Source organism: Rhineura floridana, chromosome 4 (genome assembly GCF_030035675.1).
Source record: "Rhineura floridana isolate rRhiFlo1 chromosome 4, rRhiFlo1.hap2, whole genome shotgun sequence".
Taxonomy (NCBI): Eukaryota; Metazoa; Chordata; class Lepidosauria; order Squamata; family Rhineuridae; genus Rhineura; species Rhineura floridana.
In genome coordinates, this window is record NC_084483.1 from 106,155,711 (window position 1) to 106,178,070 (window position 22,360).

A 22,360-nucleotide genomic window follows, 5' to 3' on the forward strand; every position below is an offset into this window, starting at 1 on the left:
GATAATTCATGTGTGTACAGCAGGTTCTCCCTTATAGATGGACCCATGAATGGCAGGGCCAGTGGGGTCCTTCCATGTGAATACAGATGTGGGAAGGAAAACACCTGAAAAGGGGTTGAGTTTCTATTTTATGTAAATCTGCCTTGGCCCTTATGCTCAAGAGTCTCCAATCCACAAGGCTAAAGCACAGGGAGTTCCAATTGCTATCTACAATAATGGAAAAATTCCAGCTGCATGCAAGACTGTGTTCTACATGTCCATGTGTCTTTTTGTTACCTTCTTCCTTTCCAAGCGCTCTTGCTCTTCTCTCTGAAAATGCTTTTCACGCTCTAGCCGAGCTTCTTCTTCCTTCTAAACATTGACACAGCAAAGGAGAATGTGGATTAACTGATCTATCCACAGACATTTGTTTATCTGCGTATCATATTTTAACTAACTTGGCAGTTCACTTCTGTAATCAGTGGCTGCAATCCCGACAGCAGGTATCAAGAGGCTGCATATGTACAGCAGGGTTTGCAGCAGAGTCGTTTTCTTTTTCCAACAATTCTATACTGAAAGCAGCTTCTAATAGGATTCATAAGCAGCTTACAATTTGGGGGAGGGGAAACAGGGTGCAGCTGCTTATAAAAGAGCAAACAAAACCTCACTGGATGTGCAATCTCATTTCTTCTCTGTATTGCAGCCGTGATGTTTTCGAGATCAGCTTGTGGGATTCTAAATTCAATCCTGTGCTCCTATACACCCACCTCTATAAAATTAGAATACTGGTGTTTCTTGTCTGCTTAGAGGCTCATTTGTCCTCCTGCTAGTACATAATCCTTGCCTCCACTGTTACTCTTGATGCATGTATTTAAGATCACATTTAAGTATCTCCTTTTTTCCCTGTACTCATGGATGGTAAGTTGGAGATGTGAGGATACCTTGAAAACTCTATGTTCAAGGGCCAAACTATATAGTGTAGTTAAATGCACTGAACATGCAGATTTTTAAAAATTGCATCAGCTTGGTGTGTGTGTGCATGTGTGGGAGGGAGAGAGAGAATTAATTGGATCAGAACAGGTGTGAAAGGGGAGCTTAACCCTTTCCTCTCCAGCTGCAGCTCTGACTTTTTACAACTTTTCTGTACAATTTTAGATGGATTATATTCCAGTGATTTGTATCAGGCCTTCCATGTTGGGCAGTCACATCTATGAACACCAAGATCAGGTAGACTCTGTTGCACCTGAATCTCTGCCATTCCTTGATACCACATATGTGCAGGGCATGGAAAGGTAGATGCAACTGGAAAGCAAGTATACATTTCCTTTGTAGATGGCCGACAAAACGAGGAAAAATTACTGGGGCCCCTGGCAGATAATAAACTATTTCTTCACAAACTGTTATTCCAGAAACAAAGGAAATATTATGGGCTGGATCTAGATTTCAATAGGTCAACTCTAGGTATTACTGAACCTGGATCCAGCCCTTTATTAGTCTCATTGATTTCAAATATGACTAAGTCTGGACCCATCCTTATATTTCCATGTTAAAGATGGAGACCTGGAATAGGAAAAAGGCTAGCTTTTCTACTTCACTAGAAGTAGACTATTCCAACAAAACTACTAAAGAACAAATTCATATTGCATATGAATGCATACTGGAGCAAAAAATCTTAATTTCACATATACGCTCATGGGGTCTGAGCTGGTGGTGATGAACCAGGAGAGAGACCTCGGGGTTGTAGTGGACAGCACGATGAAAATGTCGACCCAGTGTGCGGCAGCTGTGAAAAAGGCAAATTCCATGCTAGCAATAATTAGGAAAGGTATTGAAAATAAAACAGCCAATATCATAATGCCGTTGTATAAATCTATGGTGCGGCCGCATTTGGAATACTGTGTACAATTCTGGTCGCCTCATTTCAAAAAGGAGATTATAGAGTTGGAAAAGGTTCAGAAGAGGGCAACCAGAATGATCAAGGGGATGGAGCTACTCCCTTACGAGGAAAGGTTGCAGCATTTGGGGCTTTTTAGTTTAGAGAAAAGGCGGGTCAGAGGAGACATGATAGAAGTGTATAAAATTATGCATGGTATTGAGAAAGTGGATAGAGAAAAGTTTTTCTCCCTCTCTCATAATACTAGAACTTGTGGACATTCAAAGAAGCTGAATGTTGGAAGATTCAGGACAGACAAAAGGAAGTACTTCTTTACTCAGCGCATAGTTAAACTATGGAATTTGCTCCCACAAGATGCAGTAGTGGCCACCAGCTTGGATGGCTTTAAAAGAAGATTAGACACATTCATGGAGGACAGGGCTATCAATGGCTACTAGCCATGATGCTGTGCTTTGCTACCCTAGTCAGAGGCAGCATGCTTCTGAAGACCAGTTGCCAGAAGCCTCAGGAGGGGAGAGTGTTCTTGCACTCGGGTCCTGCTTGCGGGCTTCCCCCAGGCACCTGGTTGGCCACTGTGAGAACAGGATGCTGGACTAGATGGGCCACTGGCCTGATCCAGCAGGCTCTTCTTATGTTCTTAAATATGCAACACAGTGTGAACCAAGATAGCATGTTGTACTCCTAGTAGAACCTAATTTGAGTGTCTGCTACCTCCTCCCACATTCCCTCCTAAGACTATGGGTAAACAGCTTCTGACATCAGCTAGCTTTCCCCCTCTCCTTCCCCTTGCTCTGTTTACCATATAGCTTGAGAATTCTGAACACAAATGCTCACACACTATTTTGTGACATTTTGGTTGGCCTAGTACAGCCTTTCCCAACTAGTGGGCCAACAAATGTTGCTGGACTACAACTCCCATCAGCCCCAGCAAGCATGGCCAATGGTCAGGAATGCTGGGGCTGATGGGAGTTGTAGTCCAGCAACATCTGGTGGCCCACTAGTAGGGAAAGGCTGACCTAGTAAAAGTATTGCCCTTATGTGGAATTAGGAACTTTTCTTATGGGCCAACATGGCTACTTTTGCTTTTTGCAGGAATGTTGGGTCTCTAAAAGTAGGTCAGTGTGGTGATGCGGGATGTTGAGTTTGGACATGTGAGATGGAATGACTTGTGTGTCTAAACCAGTAATTCTCTAGGGTGCTATGCCTCTTCTTCCTTTCATTTCTTTCTCTTTTTTTAAGCCTATGGAAACTCTTACGATGAAATCACATAGGCATCTTTTCACTACCTTTGCAGTATGCCCAGAGACAAAACCAAAAATCCTCTTTAATTTATAAAACCTGCTTCTGAAGCTGTTCCATTTCCTCTCTTTCTTTCTTTTCTTTTTCTTCAGCCAGGCGGCGCAAGTCTTCTTCCTGCTTCTGTTCTGCCTCTATTTGCTTCTTCTCTGCTTCCTGCTTCTGAGCCTCCTCTTCTCGGCGAGCTCTTTCTTCAGCTATCCTCTGTGCCAGCTCCTCCTTCTTTTGTCTACAAGCATTAAGAATAAGACTGAGACAAATGTAGAACAAGAGAAGGGTGGGGAGGGATGGTAAGCGGCTAAAATTCGTTTTTATTATTCTGGTATTATATATACTGCACTTTAGCAATAATAACTCAATAGTTTAAAAAAATGAATCATCCAAAACAAAAAAGTGGCAGACAGCATCACTTGTGGCAAGTGCCTTGGATTTATTGGTGAGTTTTCCTTTTCTGGAGTCAAAGAGACTCACTCATTCCTTGGGCAAACACAGAATTAGTAAGAGCCAAATCATACTTCTCACAGGACTGTACCAAATCAGAACGCAGTGAATGGCAGAAGCTGGGAGATGATCATGTGTGGACTTACCAAAACAATCAGGCCTCCATACACTCCGTGGTGATATAGCACCATGCGAAGGACTATATCATGTGCAACCTGAACCTGAATTAGCTCACTATTTCAAGTATAATCTCTGTCCCAGAGAGAGCTGCCTGTCCATGCTAACATGCTAGCTGCAGACTAAAACCTCTACTGATTGTGCAGGTCAACGGACAGAAAGTGGGTCAATATATTTTTTGTCCTAATTCATTTTCAGCTTTGGAGTTTATTAGTCGTGCAAAGAAATATTAAGATACGCTAAAAGGGCATCTTCTACATCCCACAAGTGTTGGGCTGGTCACCTTTCAGTCTCTTCCCTTTCTCTTCTTTCCTGCTCCTCCCGTTCTCGTTGTTCCCGGGCCAGCCGCCTTTTCTCACTAAGCAACCTGGTTGCTTCTTCTGGGTCTGTTGTCCCTGCTGAAGGCTTGCTACAGACAGGAGATGGTGAAGCAACCGAAGGAGCAGAGGGCAAAACTGGAAGAGCAACTGGGACATCAAGAAAAAGAATATTCAACAATGCTTATTCTGTGTGTCTGAACAGCACAGGATCTCAGTGATATTTTTTCATTTATTTAGCAAGGTTAATTTAAAAAAACTCTATGGTTTACATAAAAAGTAAAAAATAATAATTAAAATAGTGATAAAAACAGACTTTAAAAGCAGTAGACATAGACAGTTTAAAAACAAATATAACATAACAAAATTACATGTCTGGGTAGGCTTGGCTAAACAAAAACGTGTAGCAGATATCAAAAACAGAAAACATTTATGCAACTTCAGAAACTAGGGGGAACGTCTGAAATGAGAGGGCAGTATCTGCTGATGTTGACAAAGGGACAGAGGCAGAGGGGGCTGAAAAGATCTGCCTGAGACCCAGAAAAACTGCTGCCAGTCAGAGTAGACAATATTGAGTTAGATGGACAGATGGTGTGATACAGTAGAAAGCAGCTTCACATGTCCATATGTGTTAAAAAGAAAGAAGAGAATTCCTTTCTAGCTATGCAAGAATAACATTGGCATTCACCTTGTCTAACAGTACCAGCCAACCTACAACAGCCCTTCTCTGCTTTTTGTCCCCATGGTCATTCATATGAGGTATAAGCCAGCCATTAAAGTATCTAAGGCATGAACTCATAAGATGACTTCAGTTAATCCATTGGCTCTGTATATCTTGTGACATCTTATTGTTTCCGTCAACATGGTCATTTAAAATCTCAAAATTGTTATATTGACAGGATAAAGTGATAGTATTTTGAAGATGTTAAAGCCCTATATAAGGGAAGCGGTAAGGTAACACCATGTCAATTCATATCAATATCTGTCCGTTAACTACACTGTTGTACACAACATATCCTTCCTCAGTTTCTGAGCAGCTAATGCAAGTCTGGCAACTCTATATGTGATATACTTCTCTTGATTAGAGAAAAGATCATCACTGCAAGTAAGATCGTCAGTGCAAGTCCACTGTTCTTCCCTCCCCATCTCCAACACTGGCATAATAACAACATTCCTCATAGGCCTATTGCAGGGTTTATATAAACAAGTCTAGTGCCAGCAGTAGGCATGGCCCACCCTCTTTCTGTGGCCAAGCCGCCATTAGGAGAAGGAACTCCAGTTCCCCCTGCTCATTTGCTTGCCCTGTACCTTTTGGCAATGGTGGGGACTGGACCCAACCTGGATCCAATCCATATTATCACCAAGTGGGACAGGAGAAGGCCACTGAATGGTGGATGCTTCTTTTCCACTGTCTCAGGAAAAAGAGCTGAGGAAGTGGTGATGACAGCAGCGAGAGGAGCGGGAGCAGCAGTCCCTACTGGCTTTCTCTTTCAGGTCCAGAAGGTGAATGAGCAAGTGAGCAAGACGGCGCTGGTGGCGATAGTGGTGAGAAGGGGAAAATAGCCAGTAGCAATGGCAATTATAAAGAGATGGCTCCATGAAGGGGAGGCCAACGAGGGTTTTTTGCCCAAGGGATTCACAAGTGTTGGAATCGGCACTAGTTACAAAGACAGTATGTGTGAAGCATTTGAGTATCACTTGTAGTACTTCAATTAAATCCTTAAACTTGTAGGCCTGTCACAATTACTCCCATTAACTTTAGTCAATCAAAATGGCATCCAAATGCTACCTGAAAGAAAAAGGGCCAGAGCAGTTAGCTGAGAAAGGAACATACTGGAAAGCAACTAAGTCAAGTCTTACTTTGTGCGTTTTCTGTTGTACAAGGAGGACCTTCTTCATTTGCAACCAGTGTGGGATTGGAGGTTGCTTTCCCATCGTCTGTCTTTTCTTCAGTTGCCTTCTCAGGTTCCTGCTGCATTTCTTTCTTTGCATTTTCCAGTTTGTGCTCATTTTTAGTGGGTCGAATGTTGCCAGGGGAAGGAGGGCGTGCTTGAGCGGAAGAGATTCTGGATGATCCATGTGCTGAAGTCATCTTTTTGGGTATTCCAGGCAAAGAAGGTAAAGACCTAGAGGCATGCCTGTTTGAACACAAAGGAACAGTGATTATAATATTAACCACTCTTTCTTGTTCTTCATATTTTACTGTGCTCTGCTTTTTAACATTTTATCTTACCAAACCCACTTTTCTCTTCCCTCTCACAAGAAAAATGGGGGCAGGGGAGGAAAAGAAGGAAGGAAAAGGCAACACCAAGCAAAAGGAAGAAAGATTAACCATGATACTTGACAATTTACCATCTCCTGTTATGTGACAAAGTCTACATGTCAAGTAATAATCTCCTGGGATTTTCCTGAAGTTGTCACAGGTGTCATTGAACTTCTCTAGACAGCATCTTTCTTATCAGTAAAACAATTTTGTCTGCACACCATTATAGTTGATAACTTCTCTTCAAGGCTAATCGGAATGGAACTAAATACAGATATGTATTTAGTTGTGAGCAGTCATGAAGAATGTTTCAGTCACACTGCGAAACATTTGTTTTCTCTTTCTTGATCATAGGTAAAGATTATGAGGGGACCATGGGAAAAGGACTATCTTCATCAGAGAGCAGGGATAGAACAATCGGTTATTGCAACTCTGGGACTTTGCTTGCAAAATGTCCCAGGTTCAATCCTTGGCATCTCCAGGGAGGGCTGGGTCTAAAACCCAGGGAAGCCAGTGACAGTCAGTAAAGATAATCATGATCCAAGGTGAACCAATGACTCAGTGTAAGGCAAAATCTGACTCGGTATAAGTTTCCTATGTTCTGCTGATCTGCTTCCCTGTCTTGCAAATATCAGGAGTCCATCTCAATTGGGAAACCTCCCTGTGACCTAGATGCAAACACTTCTGTAAGTAGTTCCTGGGACCTTGCATCTTTCAAAAAAAGCCTTTCCAGTGTCTCATGGCAAACCACTTGGAAATGCAGAGTACTTTCAAAAGAAATTTGTGATGTGACACAGGCAGTTCAAAGAGTGTGTGTGTGTGTTTTACAAAATCCCACTGGGCATAACTAAGTATACAAGAACTACTCCTGACATGTCTAAAATAGCTCTTTGGGTCCTCAGCACTGAGTACATTTATTTTTTGTACAAGTATTTATATACCACCATATCATGAAACACCAGGGCAGTTCTTCAGAGTTTTTGTCAGCTATCTGTACAATGGTCCTAGAATGCAAAATATGGTGGCTGTTCCCATGGCAGTTGCACAGAAGCCATTTTCCTCATTATAGGGAAACTATCTTGAGGAATGAAATGGCTTAATCTCTGTATTTTGATACACATTTCAGGTGCATGGTCAACAAGATGTGGGAAGTATTCCTGCTTCAGTGTGTGTCTGCATGATTGTCTCCAAGTGCAGGCAGGCAACAGTGCCTCCATCAGGTTTGATGTTCCAGTCTGTACCAGTGTTCTCAAGCTGGTGCTAAGGGGTTAAACAAGGTCTTCACTAATCTGCTGCCAGAGGTCAGTGGGGTGGGGGATCAGAGTAGGGCTGTTCCTTTAATATTTTCATTTTCTTTCTCTTTCTATGTGCATTCTATTTTTTTCTAACAAATACTGGATGAAAATAACTTAAAATGATACACAGGTTGTTAACAAATTACTCACCAAGCAGCTGATTTACTTCTGAAGGTAGAAGGTGAACGTGCTCTTTTTTTGCCAGATGAAGGGTTAGACAATGAAAGTGCCCTTTCCTTTTCTTTTCTATTCATCTAAAATTTAGCAAATAGGATAAATCAGCCACATCACAATGCACTCAGATAAGTAATACTTAACACATTCTGCATGAGAAAAGAGACAACACCCAAAGACAGACAGCCTTTTGATTAAATTTGATATCTCGTGCCCAGAAATAAGTACAGTATTTGCTTGTAGGTACACAGAAGACTGTCTTATACTAAGTCAGACCATTGATCCAAGCTCAGTACTGCCTACACTGACTGGCAGGCGTGTCTCCCAGCCCAACCTGGAAATTGGACATTCCGCATGCAAAGCAGATGTTGTACCACTGCGCTAAGGCTGTTCTCCTTATTTGAATCTCAGTTATACCTCTGTCTGAAAATGGGTGCAATCCCCACTCAACATTCTATAGGTTTATTATCATTGGCTTATGTGACAGGTAGCATAAACCCAGTACGCTTTCATTGACCTTTTCTTCTATCTGAGAATATGCACTTGCTTATTTCTTATTGTTGCCCTCTAAGATTCCTAAGATTCACAAGGGGTGGTGGTGGTTTGTAGTTTTAACAAAACTCTGATAATGTTCCTCTGGATGCTTTTTTCACTGCAGTTTAAAAAATATGGAAAGAACTTAGGCTTAAATCACAATATTAGATGAAGTTCAGGTTGTGCTGCCAGCTTTCTAAACCTTACATTCTGAAATATGTGCTACTAATGACTCTTGTAATTTTACTAGCATTTTCTGTTTTTTTCACACTGTGGCAGAGACAGCTATACATTCAAATCCATGTTCCCCACTGCTGAAATAAACCAAAATTAGTAGCCAATTTGACCAAGGGAAAAAGTTCTTTCTGACCACAGAATACTATCAGTATGACCCAGGGTGTTATGGTTTCATCATAGCTGAATGACTCAGCAGTGTAAAATTCCATATTCCATCATTCATCTTGTTGACTAAGCAACCCAGTTTCCTTAGATGAAAGCAAGAGTATGTAGCCTATCATTTATGTAACACTGCTTCACTAGAGCTGTAAGCCTATTCATAACTAATGAGCTTACCCTTGCAGAATGTGTAGTCCTCCTACGTCTAACATCAGGTGCCGTGCCAAAGAGGTTTGCTCTGTCTGCCGGGTATCGACAGCTTATAGCCTTGAAGGAGAGAGGGCTGATGGGGCTGCAAGATGCTGAACGAGGACAAATGGGGATGACTAGGGTATGGGATTTTTTTTTTACAATTACATACATAATTTAACAGAAAAAGTAAAAAGGAAAGCCAAGAGAAGATGAAAGGAAGGAAGGAAGGAAGGAAGGTATTAATACATAGAGAAAAAAAGACACACTCAAACCAGAGCCATCACATCATTATCCTTGGATAACTTCATAACTTCATTTAAAATGGGAATATTTCAAGAGTTTCAACACTAAAATTATACTATTGAATTAGGCTTTGTTTCTTGGATTTTAAAAAATCTATCGCATGTACGTTTTTTTGAGAGGGGGCATCATGCCCCAACAGATTTACTGGAAAGTTTTAAAGGCACACAAACATCTGATGCAACTTCCACATTACAGAAGCACTCCAGTACACTACTACAGAGCTATGCATACAAGCACATCTGGAAAAGTCCTGATGTAATGCCTTGTTGGCGCAGACCTGTGTGAGATGGCACTTGTTCCGTGAGTATCAATATGCCCAAATGTATACCTCTTCATTTTTCTGATCAATCCATTTACAGACTCTATCTGAATGAGGCCCATTGCCCTCTAGACCTGTGGTCAGATGAAGTATTTTGAAATATAATCCCACTTGTTGAAATTCAAACAGGAACTTCAAATCTATGCAGCACTTGGGAAGGAGAGTCATGCATTGCCTTTAGCTGAACTATTCTAATTTACCCAGAAATAAATCCTCATTGATGTTGTTTTTATGTGTTGTTTCATTTTGTATATTGTGAGCTGTCTTGAACATAATTTTTTTTAGAAAAGGATGGATATAAATTAAAGTCTATTTTTTAATAAGTTGAAGAATCTAGAATCCAGTGAGTAACATTACATCAAAATTCACTCATGAACATGTTTATATTTGAAAACACACACAAAACCTCTCTCAATATATTTAAAAGCAAAGCAAACCAAAATCCCTTTCAAACAGGTCCAGCACTAACAGTCGGTCAGGGGCACTGGCTAAGAGCCTCAGGAGCTTTGAGGACCCCTTGCCAGACCAACCTGGCTGCACCACCATTCACCACCCTCCCCGTCAGGCCCACAGGTACCTTTCAGCAGTGGAAAGCACTGCCATGCTTGAACAGAAGCCAAGCTCAGCTCCCACATTCGGTGGCCACCTGACATTTAAGTTACCCAAAAGGTAATGTCATGGCCCATAGATCATAGGACGATCATCATCATGATCCTTGTCCTGGTTTATTTGTATGTTGCCTTTCCATAGTAATCCATGCTCAAGACAACTCACAACATGAGAAAAAATGACATAATATCTATGTCAATATTTGGGTAACTTAAGAATGATGGGAAGCCACCACAGATGAGAGCCAAATTTAGGTCCCATTCAAAATCACTGTTGGTCACTGTGATGTTCCTGCTTATATTGTAAATATGGTAAGTGTTGGTTATATAGAAGACATATGGTAAGTGGAGTGAAAGAGAAGGGGGGAGTACATGAGCAGTAGAATGCTGGATGATTGGCTGAGCGTTTGAATGGCTGGGAATATAAATGGAAGAATGACAGTTGAATCTGGGTGGTGTTTAGGTGGTGTTGAGGTGATGTTTGAGAGGTGAATTGTAAGGTGAATTGAGTAGGTGGATGGTGTTTGGTGTTGTTGTTGAGAGTGAGTCGGAGTTCTGAGGCAATTAGTAAGAAGTAAAGTACATAATAGAATATAGATGAAACCATACGCTTGTGAAACGTTCTAAAAGTAATATTGTTATTTCTAATTCTTAATAAATATATTTCTTTGTTAAACATAAGCCTGATTCCTTCAGCTGGGAAACACATACCAGGGGGGATAGCAAGTAACCAAGGCTGAACAGTTATATCGAATGGTGGCAGCGGCAGATCGGAGGAAAGAGTATCCAGTCCCACAGAGAAACCCAGGGCTGTATGCTTCAGTGCAAGAGGCTGCAGGGGGGGTTGGAAATTACCTATACCCATAGACACAAGGTATCGGGATAGCCAGGCAGAGACTAGGCACAGTCTAAAGGTTATAAGAGATACAGAGTGTGGAGTAGTAAGGCCTAGCAGGGGGATTTGTTGAAATCTGTGCTAGAGCTGTAAAGGGTAAGAAGAAAACCTGACGTTCCTGTCTGCTGGTAGCCACAAGTGAGAGCTTCACTGGTGGTTCTGGGGAAGGACGTCACAGTCACCCCCTGCTGAAGTGTGTCTGGGGGGCTGGTGGAGTGGGACAGTGGCAGTGGAAGAGAACGCACGTGGTGGCTACAATCACCACCACAAGCAGGATGGCTCCTGCTCTGGCAGGGGGCATGATCAATACCAATCCACCTCCCCCCCCCAAATTCTATGACTGCCTTGCCTTTTTTTAAAAAAAAAAATCACATTGATGGTTCTGTTAAAGTGTTATTTAAATACAGAATTACTGCAATAGATTCATTGGCTTACTACACCCATTAATAAGTAGGTTGGTTTGAAAAAAGAAAAGAAAAATCAAAATGAATGGTATACCAGGTCTAATTTTGGAAAAAGAGCTCTCTCTTCCAAAACAGAGAGGAAAGTCACAAGCACCAGAACAGACATTCCAAGAGGTAAATTTGAAGAGCTCAGTAGTATATAATTATATTACTACACATCAATACCTCATACAATGAAGCATAGTTGAAGCACTCAGGGCTTTTTTACAAGCTAAAACTCCACCAAATACCTAGTTGGCACTAAAGTCAGAATCATTCAGACCATGGTATTCCCGATCTCTGTATGGTTGTGAAAGTTGGACAGTGAAAAAAGCGGATAAGAGAAAAATAAACTCATTTGAAATGTGTTGGAGGAGAGCTTTGCAGATACCATGGACTGTGAAAAAGACAAATTGGGTGTTAGAACAAATTAAACCAGAACTATTATTAGAAGCTAAAATGATGAAACTGAGGTTATCGTACTTTGGACACATAATGAGAAGACATGATTCACTAGAAAAGACCATAATGCTGGGAAAAACAGAAGGAAGTAGAAAAAGAGGATGACCAAACAAGAGATGGATTGATTCTATAAAGGAAGCCACAGACCTGAATTTAGAAGATCTGAACAGGGTGGTTTATAACAGATGCTATTGGAGGTCGGTGATTCATAGGGTTGCCATAAGTCGTAATCGACTTGAAGGCATATAACAACAATAACAAAGGACAGGAAACCAGGGTTGGGGGAACTGAAGGACAGTGTAAGCAAGGTAGGTCCCTGCCCCCCTCCTGAACCGCCAGTAGTCATTATTTTGTTTATTATTTGCTTTTATTTAAATGGCCTAGAGGGTGCAGCCTGGACTGGCCAATAGGAGAAGGGAACCATGTCCATTGTACCTCATTGCATACGCAGTTTCCTATGCTGCTAGTGCTCTGAAAGCAGCGTCAGGGCACAAATGCACAAAACTACACCATGCATTCAGAGTAATTTGGTTTCCTGCCCCAACTTGGAGAGGAAAATCTGAAACTTTTGTCCAACATGAAATGCTGTCCTGCAGCACATTTTATGCCTTTATGAAAATGAAATTATACAAGAGCAGAACAGTGAGTAAAAAGTCTCTGACTACAAATGTGTGTGAAAAAAAGATTCATTTAAAACAATTTCAGAAACAAGTGTGTATTAGTAACCATTTCCAGATATATTAATTCTCAAAGACAGACATGGACAGATTGAGATGTTTGCGTAGGAAGATCCTTACTAGATATCATTTTCTAGTGGCATTATAGCTTCTTGAATTGCATTTCCTGTTATAACCAACTGATACAACTATTTTTAAGAGGTGAAACACAGATTAACACCAAAACAACACATGACATGCAAATACATATGTAACACAATACCTTCACAGCCTGTTTAAAGCCAGAAAAAAACACTTCCAGAAGACGCAATAGAGAGCACAGAAGCAACAGGAAGGATGTTTTACTCTTTCCCTATTCCAAACCTCCCCTCCTCTCCCACAGCTGTTCCTGTAGCAAGATTTGAAGTGTGCATGCTGCATTTTCTCAACTTACTAGCCCCATTAGTTTATAATTCATGATTCACCATCAAATCAACACATGTAAATTATGTTTATATTGATTGATAATGCTGAGTCATGAATTATCAATAATGCTGAGTCATGAATTATGCTAAGTCATAGAATCTGCACAGAAGAGATTCACCTTCTTAGCTATGACCATCCACATAACTACATCTCTCTCTTCCTCCACCTCTGAATACCTCTTACCATGAAAACCCTATTCATAGGGTCACTGTAAGTCAGAATCGACTTGAAGGCAGTTCATTTTTCTTCCTAACTACTATATCCAATGTAATAGTGCCTTCCTATTTTTATCAGCTTTTTCTTGTAAGGAGAAGCACATAAAGATAACTTTTTCTTGTAAGGATAAGGCAAATACTGCTTGGCTTTGTAATGTATTTACTCCTGTGGGAAGATCTAGATGGAATTACCATCTATCCTAAATGTTTTTATTGTATATACATCCCATTCTTCCTCTGAAAAGCGAATGGTTCTCAGCTAGAGCTTTCTATTCTGCCATACCTGCTACAAACCTTTATTTGAAATGAAGTTATAAGCACCTGGGAATATTTACGTATTCAAAAGAGGTTATATTTACATATTCAAAAGAGGTTATATTACCAAAATCCCCTAGCAAATATTCATCATTATATAAGCTGTGAAATTAATCATTTCCTAACTGATAAACTTCAAGTAAAGGAAATGTCTTTTGTCATACTGGGTTTGTATCAAACACATGCGACTTTTCCTCAAGCCTTTTAGGACTTAATTTTCTCTCTCTCTCTCTCTCCTAGTTTAATGCCTCTTCTTTTTACCCCCTGGTAAATTATTCATGTAGGATAATGAGGGAAAATTTAAGGCTAGCCCTAGGATAGAAATTACAATTGACACACTGGGGAACAATTTGAGGTCATTTGTACTGTCTTAAGATTCTATAACGTTGACTCCTTCATTTTCTTTACTAGGCTTACACATTTCCATTGTCAAGTACTGGGTTCATTAGGTAGGGATGCTGAGCAAATATGTAAACACGGCTCTCTTTCACAATCTCTCTCACAAAACCGTTTCTCTCACTATTAAGGTTTTCATCCTATTATTTTTAATCGAATAGAACAGGTATAGCAACTGGATCCTTTTTATAACACCATTAAAAAGATATAAAGAAAAGCAAATAGAGTTTCAAAAATAAAAGGAGGGGGAGAGATGCAAAATTTTATTCAATCTATAGCCAAACTAAACCTGGTATTATGAATCTTGGATAAATTTCATTAACAAAAAATGTCCTGGGCTGTTTTTTAAAAAAGCACAATTGAGTAGAGGAATTAGCTCTTTAATGTTTTGGGGTTTTTTTCACTTTACCTGCATCTCCTGCCAAGGTTGCTGCACTTTTACTTCTGGCCAGGAATGAATGAGTCGGTGTCAGTAGTCTGCTAACAACGCTGCTCTCCCACGGGCTTAGCTGTAGGCGTCGAGCTGAGTGTCACCATATAAGCAAGATGTTAGATCACATTCCTTCCACAGATAAGCAGGCATCACACAAAAGCGTTATAAAAGTCCCCATCCCCAGCAAATACACCAAGGTTGTTTTATGACAAATGTGAAAAAGATACCGATACCTCACTTCATCTACATTTTATGGTATTATTTCCATTTCATCTTTTATTATCAACACACCTTTCCAGGAAATTGTTGAAATCATGTGATCTATTAGTCCTAACCAGAATATATATGCTTCAATGTGTACAGTGGTGCTTATTATAAAACGTTAAAAAATGTTTCCAAGCATGATCACTACCAAAGGTTGCTCACATCTATTACCAGCTTTCACAGAGAAAATGTTTACCATGCGCTGTTTCACACACTCCAAGAAGCAGCTGCATCATCACACTTGTTTTCTGTTGCTTCATGTAATGTGCAAAAAGAGAACACATGGGAGAGGCATAAGTTCTATATGCATCTGAGGCCATCACATGATTTTCCACACAGATGAGATTCACAAGTTTCCTTTTCATCTGGAACAAGGGATGGCAGAAAGCAGGAGAGCCTGGGCCCTCATCAATCTGCTTCTTGTCTAATAAAGACACACCAGAATTGCTTCAAAGTCCAGTTTCAGATGGTTATGTCATTGCTTTCCACATCTAAAAAAAATAGTTTTTCCAATGAAGGGCAGATGAAAAGAAGTAATCCCCTCTGAAAGTGGCATGTATTCAACAGAGAGGCAGATTGACTGAAAACATTTATATATAATATATAAAGACTGTGAATAGGATCTAAACTAAGTTGAACACAGGTCCCACTGAAATCAAAAGGTCAAGTTAGTCATGGCTTAAGTACCATTGTTTTCAACAGGAACAGAATGCAACTTAGTTTGGATCCAGCCCTGTATATCTGCAAAAAGCACCAAATACTTTTGCCTCATCATGGAAGTCATTTTTAAAACTTGAATGCCCCAAATCATCATGCTTTAATTTTATCAGACTAGAAAAATGGCTTTACAGAAGAAATCTTGTTCTCACATAATTAATTTAAGCTGTCTGCATAAATGCTCTTATGTAAGAAACTGCTGCAAAAGAGCTTTTTCAATTAATAGAATCATGTTTACATAAAGATTACATAACGTACAAAATATACTAAGTATGTCTCCATTAAAGCACATCATGGGTCATTAAGCTTGTATCTTAAAAATGCAGAGGGGGCAGGGGGAGATATTACAGTAAAATCCTGAAGAAAACCATTTCCATTATCCTCCCCCCCCCCGTGAGCTGCTTTATTCCAAGTGCCACTTTACTCTGTTTACTATGAACGTCGGTGAATTTTATTCTCTGCCACTTCATTTGCACATATTCACTTCAGTGAACTGTTCACTAGCAAAGTACAAGTTCATAAGGGGAAATAATTGAGAGACGAAAGGAAGAAACATAGTTGAACGTGCCATTGTTCTGAATTTTTGCTGCCCTTTAATTTTCCTGCCTCCTCCTGATTCTTCTGCTACCACCTTGAAGCATAAGACAGAAATATATATCTGGAGGCACTGAGGGCTAGAAACCTTGCATTTTCCCAGGAACACTAATGCAGGAGTGGAATAGTAGTAGTAGTAGTAGCAGCAGCAGTAGCCATAGTAGTAGCAGAAGCAGAAGCAGCAGTAGCAGCAGCAGGGGGGCATTTTACCCTATTTTTCTCTGTCAGTCTCTGGAACTAAGTTCAGCTGGGAGAAAAACAAATTGAGGGTGTGTTGTTTTTTTACAAGCATGATCAGTGGGCTCAGGAAGAATTAAGCACCTTATTCTCTGCTACAAATGATCTCTGCTCCTGCATATGTGTTACCTTGGTAAACACGAGTACGACTGGTTACTTAAATGATGATTTTTCTATCATGGACAATTTGTCATTCACATCTGCTATCATTCATGCAATTTCTGTAACTCTTCAATATTAATTAATAATAAAAGTATAATCAGCATTGTTATACATGAGCAATACATTAAAGTATCTGAAAAGTTACCAAAAAGTTCTAAAGACTAATTGCCAAGTACAACTATTACTAAAAACTGTGAGCCATAACATTATTTAAAAAGCAAAAGAAATGGTTAGACTTAATTTGCCTTCAAGGTTTGGTAACATTTACTAGCAGCACAGTTCTGGTGAGCTGTGCACATGGATTTCTTTTGTGCATGGACTGCCCCCTATAGTTCAAACTGAAGGGGCAGGTAATCAAGTACTAAAAGGAAGATAGATGGCTGTGACACACTCCTGTCCTTGCTTATGCTAGTGGTTTTCCTGTGCGATGCCAGAGAAGGGAAGTTGTAGGACATTGCAGCTTCTTTTCTAAGATCCAACATATCACAATATCCAGGTCCTCCAGTATTGGTGAGCAGTAACACAAGCATTTTAGACAGGAAGAGTAACACACAAACTGGGTCAGAGCTTTCATGCCTGGAACAGGTTAGGCAGAACTGAATCTGAAGTGTTGTAGAAATAGGTCCTGAATATATGTGGTGACAAAACACATATGAATGCTTCACTGTACGCAGAGCTTGGAAAAGTTAATTTTTTGAACTACAACTCCCATCAGCCCAATCCAGTGGCCATGTTGGCTGGGGCTGATAGGAGTTGTAGTTCAAAAAAGTAACTTTTCCAAGCTCTGACTGTACGGCTGGGAGAAAAGTGGTAGGAAGTTACAGAGTATATGTTGATGGATAAAATTAACAGCAAGCCCAATTGCCTCATATCATAACAATTACAATAAAAACCAGCCCACACCATTTTCTGCCAGCTGAACATCAGTAAAAAGAAAAAGAGGTATTTTCCACTGGGCAATCAGAGTGAAATTATTTGGAAGGTGAACAATTTTGACTCAAAAGCACTGTAACAAAAAGGAAGAAAAGGTATAATGCACCATGTTACCTTCCACTAAGCATAGCTGTGAAGAGTTTTTAACAGGAATCATTTAAAGTTAGCTCCTTGTAGACACTATGAAAAAGGAAAAGAGATTTGGCTAGGAGATGCAGAATTTCTTCAGACAAATGAGGTCTTAACATCCCATTTAGTCTTCACTGACCTCCAGAAAAAAATGTACACTAAAGAAATTAGAGTAATTCTCTAGGGTTGGCTTTCCAAAAAGGCTGTGCAATAAAATAAGATAAAACCTGATGGTCCATTTCCCCCCTCTCAAATAGAAAATATCCCTTTGTCAGAAATGTAAAATAGAAAAATATTTAGCATCGTCAGGGTATTTACTGATAATAATATGTTCATAACGGATTCAATTTTAGAACGGAAATTGCTCTTATTTTTGTTATACTAGACTTACAATATTTACTGTTAAAATTAGTGTATAAAAATTTAAAAGCAAGAAATGGACTAAACGTAACTCTGACTTGGAACTTTTCAAAAATATAAGTTCCTATTCAAAGTTTGTAAACAGCACCAGAATCTTTCTGAACTCAGGATTCAGGTCTAACTGAACTGTGTGCTACATCTTCAGTAAAAGCTTTTGAATATATATTTCACGTTTTAGAGCAAAAAGACTGATGCATTTTAGTTACTGTATGTGCACTGTGAAAGCCAACACTGAAGCTACGGTCACCTTGTCCTTTACTTACCAGCAGCATAATTCAAGAATTAAATTCAAAATGCAATAGTGCAAAAGCATGCTTGTATTTTATACTTTTAACTGCTAGTTTTCTGAGCAATGGAAGTAACTGTGCACAATTAATTTATTATATACATATATGAGACAATGGGTGATAGTTATAGTCAGACTAGACCCAATGAAATAAAGAAGTCCACTGATTTCCATTGGCCTTCTGAGTATAACGAACAATGGATATCACCCATACATTTGTGTCACTGCTATATATATGGAACATACGAAACTGCCTTATACTGAGCCTGTCTGTCTCCATTAATCCATCTAGCTCAATATTGTCTGGCAGTGGCACAGCAGGGTTTCAGACAGAAGTCTTAGGTAGCCCTACCTGGGATACAGGGATTGACCCAGTGGCCTTCTGCATGCAAACATGTGCTCTACCCTAACGTGGTCCTTTGTGAAAGACCGCTTTGGGTACTTTCAAATGGAGGGTGGGTATAGACAACTATTGACTTGGTAAGCTGGTCACCTGGTCACCTAAAACCATCCTGCCAAACAGAGAGGACAAATTTTACCACATTGAAACAGTACCCATTTGGTGTTACTGGACAGAAGCTCAAATGGCCCTTTGTTAAGACTTATACCATATGAGAAGTTCTGTACTGTAAGAGAACCTTGGCCTTTGTGGCCAGTACAGCTCATGCTGATCTCAATATAGATCCTCTCCTGGACAGGCAAAGATTATACTACATGTGGCTTGTGGATGTGCTGAGTGCACCCGTGCAATCTAAAAATAAAGCCTTTTTAGCTATAGCCCTGCACTTGGTTCAAAAAGCTACTTTTCATTCTCTCTACAATATTTTTTTTGAGTCACCATGTTGTAAGAACATCATGGAATAATTAACAGGAAAGGTCCCATGGAAAAAACTCAAAAGCTACTGGTACTATCTGTTATCTACTGGGAAATTAAAGCTGAACTCCTCTACACAATTGCTTGGAGTAAGCTCCCCTGAACACAATGGAACTTACTTCTGAGTTAACATACATGAGATAGGGCTGAAAGTATTCTGCATGCTTTGAGCTGGGACTCTTCATAGAATCATATATTAGTAGGGTTGGAAGGGGCCTATAAGAACACTGAGTCCAACTCCCTGCTCAATGCAGGAATCCAGCTTAAAGCATACCTGACAGATGGCTATCCAGCTGCTTCTTGAATGCCTCCAGTGTTGGAGAGTCCACCTAGGTAATTGGTTCCATTGTTACCACTCTAATAGTTAGGAAGTTTTTCCTGATGTTCATCTGAAATTTGGCTTCCTGTAACTTGAGCCCATTATCCCATATCTTGCACTCTGGGATGATCTAGAAGAGATCCTGGCCCTCCTGTGTGACAACCTTTCAAGTACCTGAAGAGTACTATCATATCTCCCCTTACACTTCTCTTCTCAAGGCTAAACATGCCCTGTTCTTTCAATCTTTCCCCATTTGGCTGTGCATTTGGCTTCTTTTTCCTAGGTGTAGAACTTTGAACTTATCCCTGTTAAATTTCATTCTGTTGTTTTCAGCTCAGTACTCCAGCCTATAATGATCACTTTGAATTTTGTTTTTGTCTTCCAGGGAATTAGCTATCCCTCTCAATTTTGTATCATCTGCAAATTTAATAAGCATTCATCGGGGGGGGGAATCTGTAGAGTAACATTTAATAAAATGTCTTGGTTTTCTAATCATGCTTTGGCACATCACAGTTTAGGCCTTGCCACTGGCCCAGCACAGGGACATCTGGAGTCTAATTTGTGAAGCAATGCCATTTTTTAGGGCAAAGATGGAGAACTACTAGCTCCCCAGATGTTGTTGGACTACAGCTTCCATCATACCTGACCAATGGCCATGCTGGCTGGGGCTGGTGACAGCTGAGGTCCAACAACATCTGGAGGGGCACAGGTTACCCATCTATGCTTTGGAGAAATTTTTTAAAGCCGCATGTCTCTAGCAAAGGAAACAGGATTCTGCACTACACCATAGATGCCACCAGCCACAAAAGCAGAATACAAAGAGAGTATACAGCAAAATACAGTACACACACATTTGCAGAGAATATGGATCAAGAGACATTTTTCCCTCTCACAAAATACTAGAATCTAGGATCATCTAATTAAGCTGAATGATGGAAGATTCAGGACAGACAAAAGGAAATACTTCTTCACACAGCACATATTTAAAACTATGGAGGAATTCACTACCACAAGACATAGTGATGGCCACCAACTTGCATGGCTTTAAAAGGGGATTAGAGAAATGCATGGAGGATAAGACTATCCATGGTGCCTAGTCACTATGGCCAGGTACCACCTCCAATATGTACGCCTCTAAAATGTTAGTTGGTGAGGCTCATGAGCAAGGAGTCTTCTCTTGTACTCATGTCCTGCTTGTGGGCTTCTCACAGTCATCCGGCTGGCTGCTATGAGCAACAAGATGCTTGAATAGATAGGCCTTTAGTCTGATCTTGCAGGGCTCTTCTTGTGTTATGTTCTTAGTACCAAACACGACTAGTAGTGGCAAACAGAAAAAAACTCCTAGAAATTCTTTTATACATTATCACCAGACACACATTTGTGTGGCATGGAGGGAGAGCAAAAAGACAGATAGTATTCTGAACCTTTAGGGAGATATTTCTTATAACTAAACAGGAATTCGTACTTGGTAGTCCTTAAATTTACATTTCGTTCCTCAAATTTCTCAAAGGATGTTCATGTTTAAAAGGCAACTCTAACACTTGGCTCCAATTCACATTTAAAGCCAGGATCTAAAAATGCCATTTAGGAGTACACAACAATTCTTGAGAGAAGAATTAACTTTTAGAAAACTTCCTTTGCAAGTTTCAATCCATTAATATGGAAAAGTAGGAAATTATTTCCCTTATTTAAGAACGGTTTTCTGAAAAACCGTGCTTTGCCGCCTAAAAGGTTGTACAGCCAGATTAGTTACTCTGAGATGATGTTTCAAAACTACTGCATATGAGCTGTCACCCTGGTATACAACACAGCATATGCACATGCACAAAGCACACACAAGTACTGAACATAAAACCCACAGATTTTAAGGACATAATCAGAGCAATCCTATACATGTTTACTCAAAGTAAGTCCCACTGAGTTTAATAGTACTTTTCCCCAGGTAAAGTGTGCATAGGATTGCAGCCTGAGTTTACCAAACATATGAGACCTTCCAACCAGTTTCACAATAGTGCTAAAAGATAATCAAACTTGGTTAAAAAAAAGTTTCTGCACCAAACCAATATATAACATTCGTTGGATATTTTTGGCTAACTCTGAAAGAATACATTTCAGCAATCAGTTTCTAAAGAAAGAACTTGTGAGACAGACTCCCCTTTTATGTTCTATGCCGAGTAAAATCTTAGAATGAAAGCAGCAGCTCATTTAGCTGAACATCCTACCCCAAAAGATTGAAATATAATTAATAAAGATTTTCTTTAAAATCAAGTGAATGTATAAAATCACAGAGTCATTGAATATCCAATTTCTTAGCCAACTTAAGTCAGCTATCTGGCTGCCTTGGAGAAATTAAAAAACTTGCCTTTAAGTGGTTAAAAAAACACCAAATGAAAATGCTCTAGTGGTGATGTACAAACAAAATGGATTCCATGCATATGGAGAGATGAGCTAGTTCTCTAGTTTTCATTTACTAAAAAATCTGTCAGAAGCACTTCTTTTAGTACTTTCTATATGTATTAATGCAGGCAAGTTTCAATATTTCAGATATGCATTGTTTTTCCTGGCCAAAACATAGTCTTGTGTTTGGCACCTTTTTCTTTCATGTAAAGAAAATGACTTAAGATTTGCAGATGTTTTTCAAAATGTTTAGTACAGAACATGTCTAGCTTTTTCCTTTCAGTTGTTTCTTTAAAAAAAACTGTACCTCTGTCTGGAGAATTTAGTAATGTTGCAGATGAGGAGGAGAGTCGCTTGTTAATGACTGGATCAACATGTTTTGAAAGGTTCATTGTTGAAACAGACCGCCTGTCTGGATCTAAAACAAATGGAAATAATGCTAATTGACAGCCCGCATGCAGTAATGCATCTTCCTAGTCCTCTAGAGGAAAGAGCATACTGGACTAATTTTTTTTCTATTAAATGGTACCTTTAAAAAA

General features: G+C 39.8%; 1 protein-coding gene across 3 annotated transcripts in view; it reads right to left on the reverse strand.

Moving 5' to 3' along the window:
- The window catches only part of MAP7 (microtubule associated protein 7), a 187,265-nt gene that overhangs the window by 9,036 nt on the left and 155,869 nt on the right, over positions 1-22,360 (reverse strand). For all 3 annotated transcript variants that reach the window (XM_061623948.1, XM_061623949.1, XM_061623951.1), the window contains 8 exons: positions 22,129-22,239; positions 14,466-14,579; positions 8,944-9,068; positions 7,813-7,916; positions 5,965-6,242; positions 4,071-4,254; positions 3,212-3,398; positions 277-351 (listed from right to left, as the gene is read on the reverse strand). In XM_061623948.1, the coding sequence (XP_061479932.1) occupies positions 277-351; positions 3,212-3,398; positions 4,071-4,254; positions 5,965-6,242; positions 7,813-7,916; positions 8,944-9,068; positions 14,466-14,579; positions 22,129-22,239 (1,178 nt within the window). The remainder of the gene's footprint in view (positions 1-276; positions 352-3,211; positions 3,399-4,070; positions 4,255-5,964; positions 6,243-7,812; positions 7,917-8,943; positions 9,069-14,465; positions 14,580-22,128; positions 22,240-22,360) is intronic.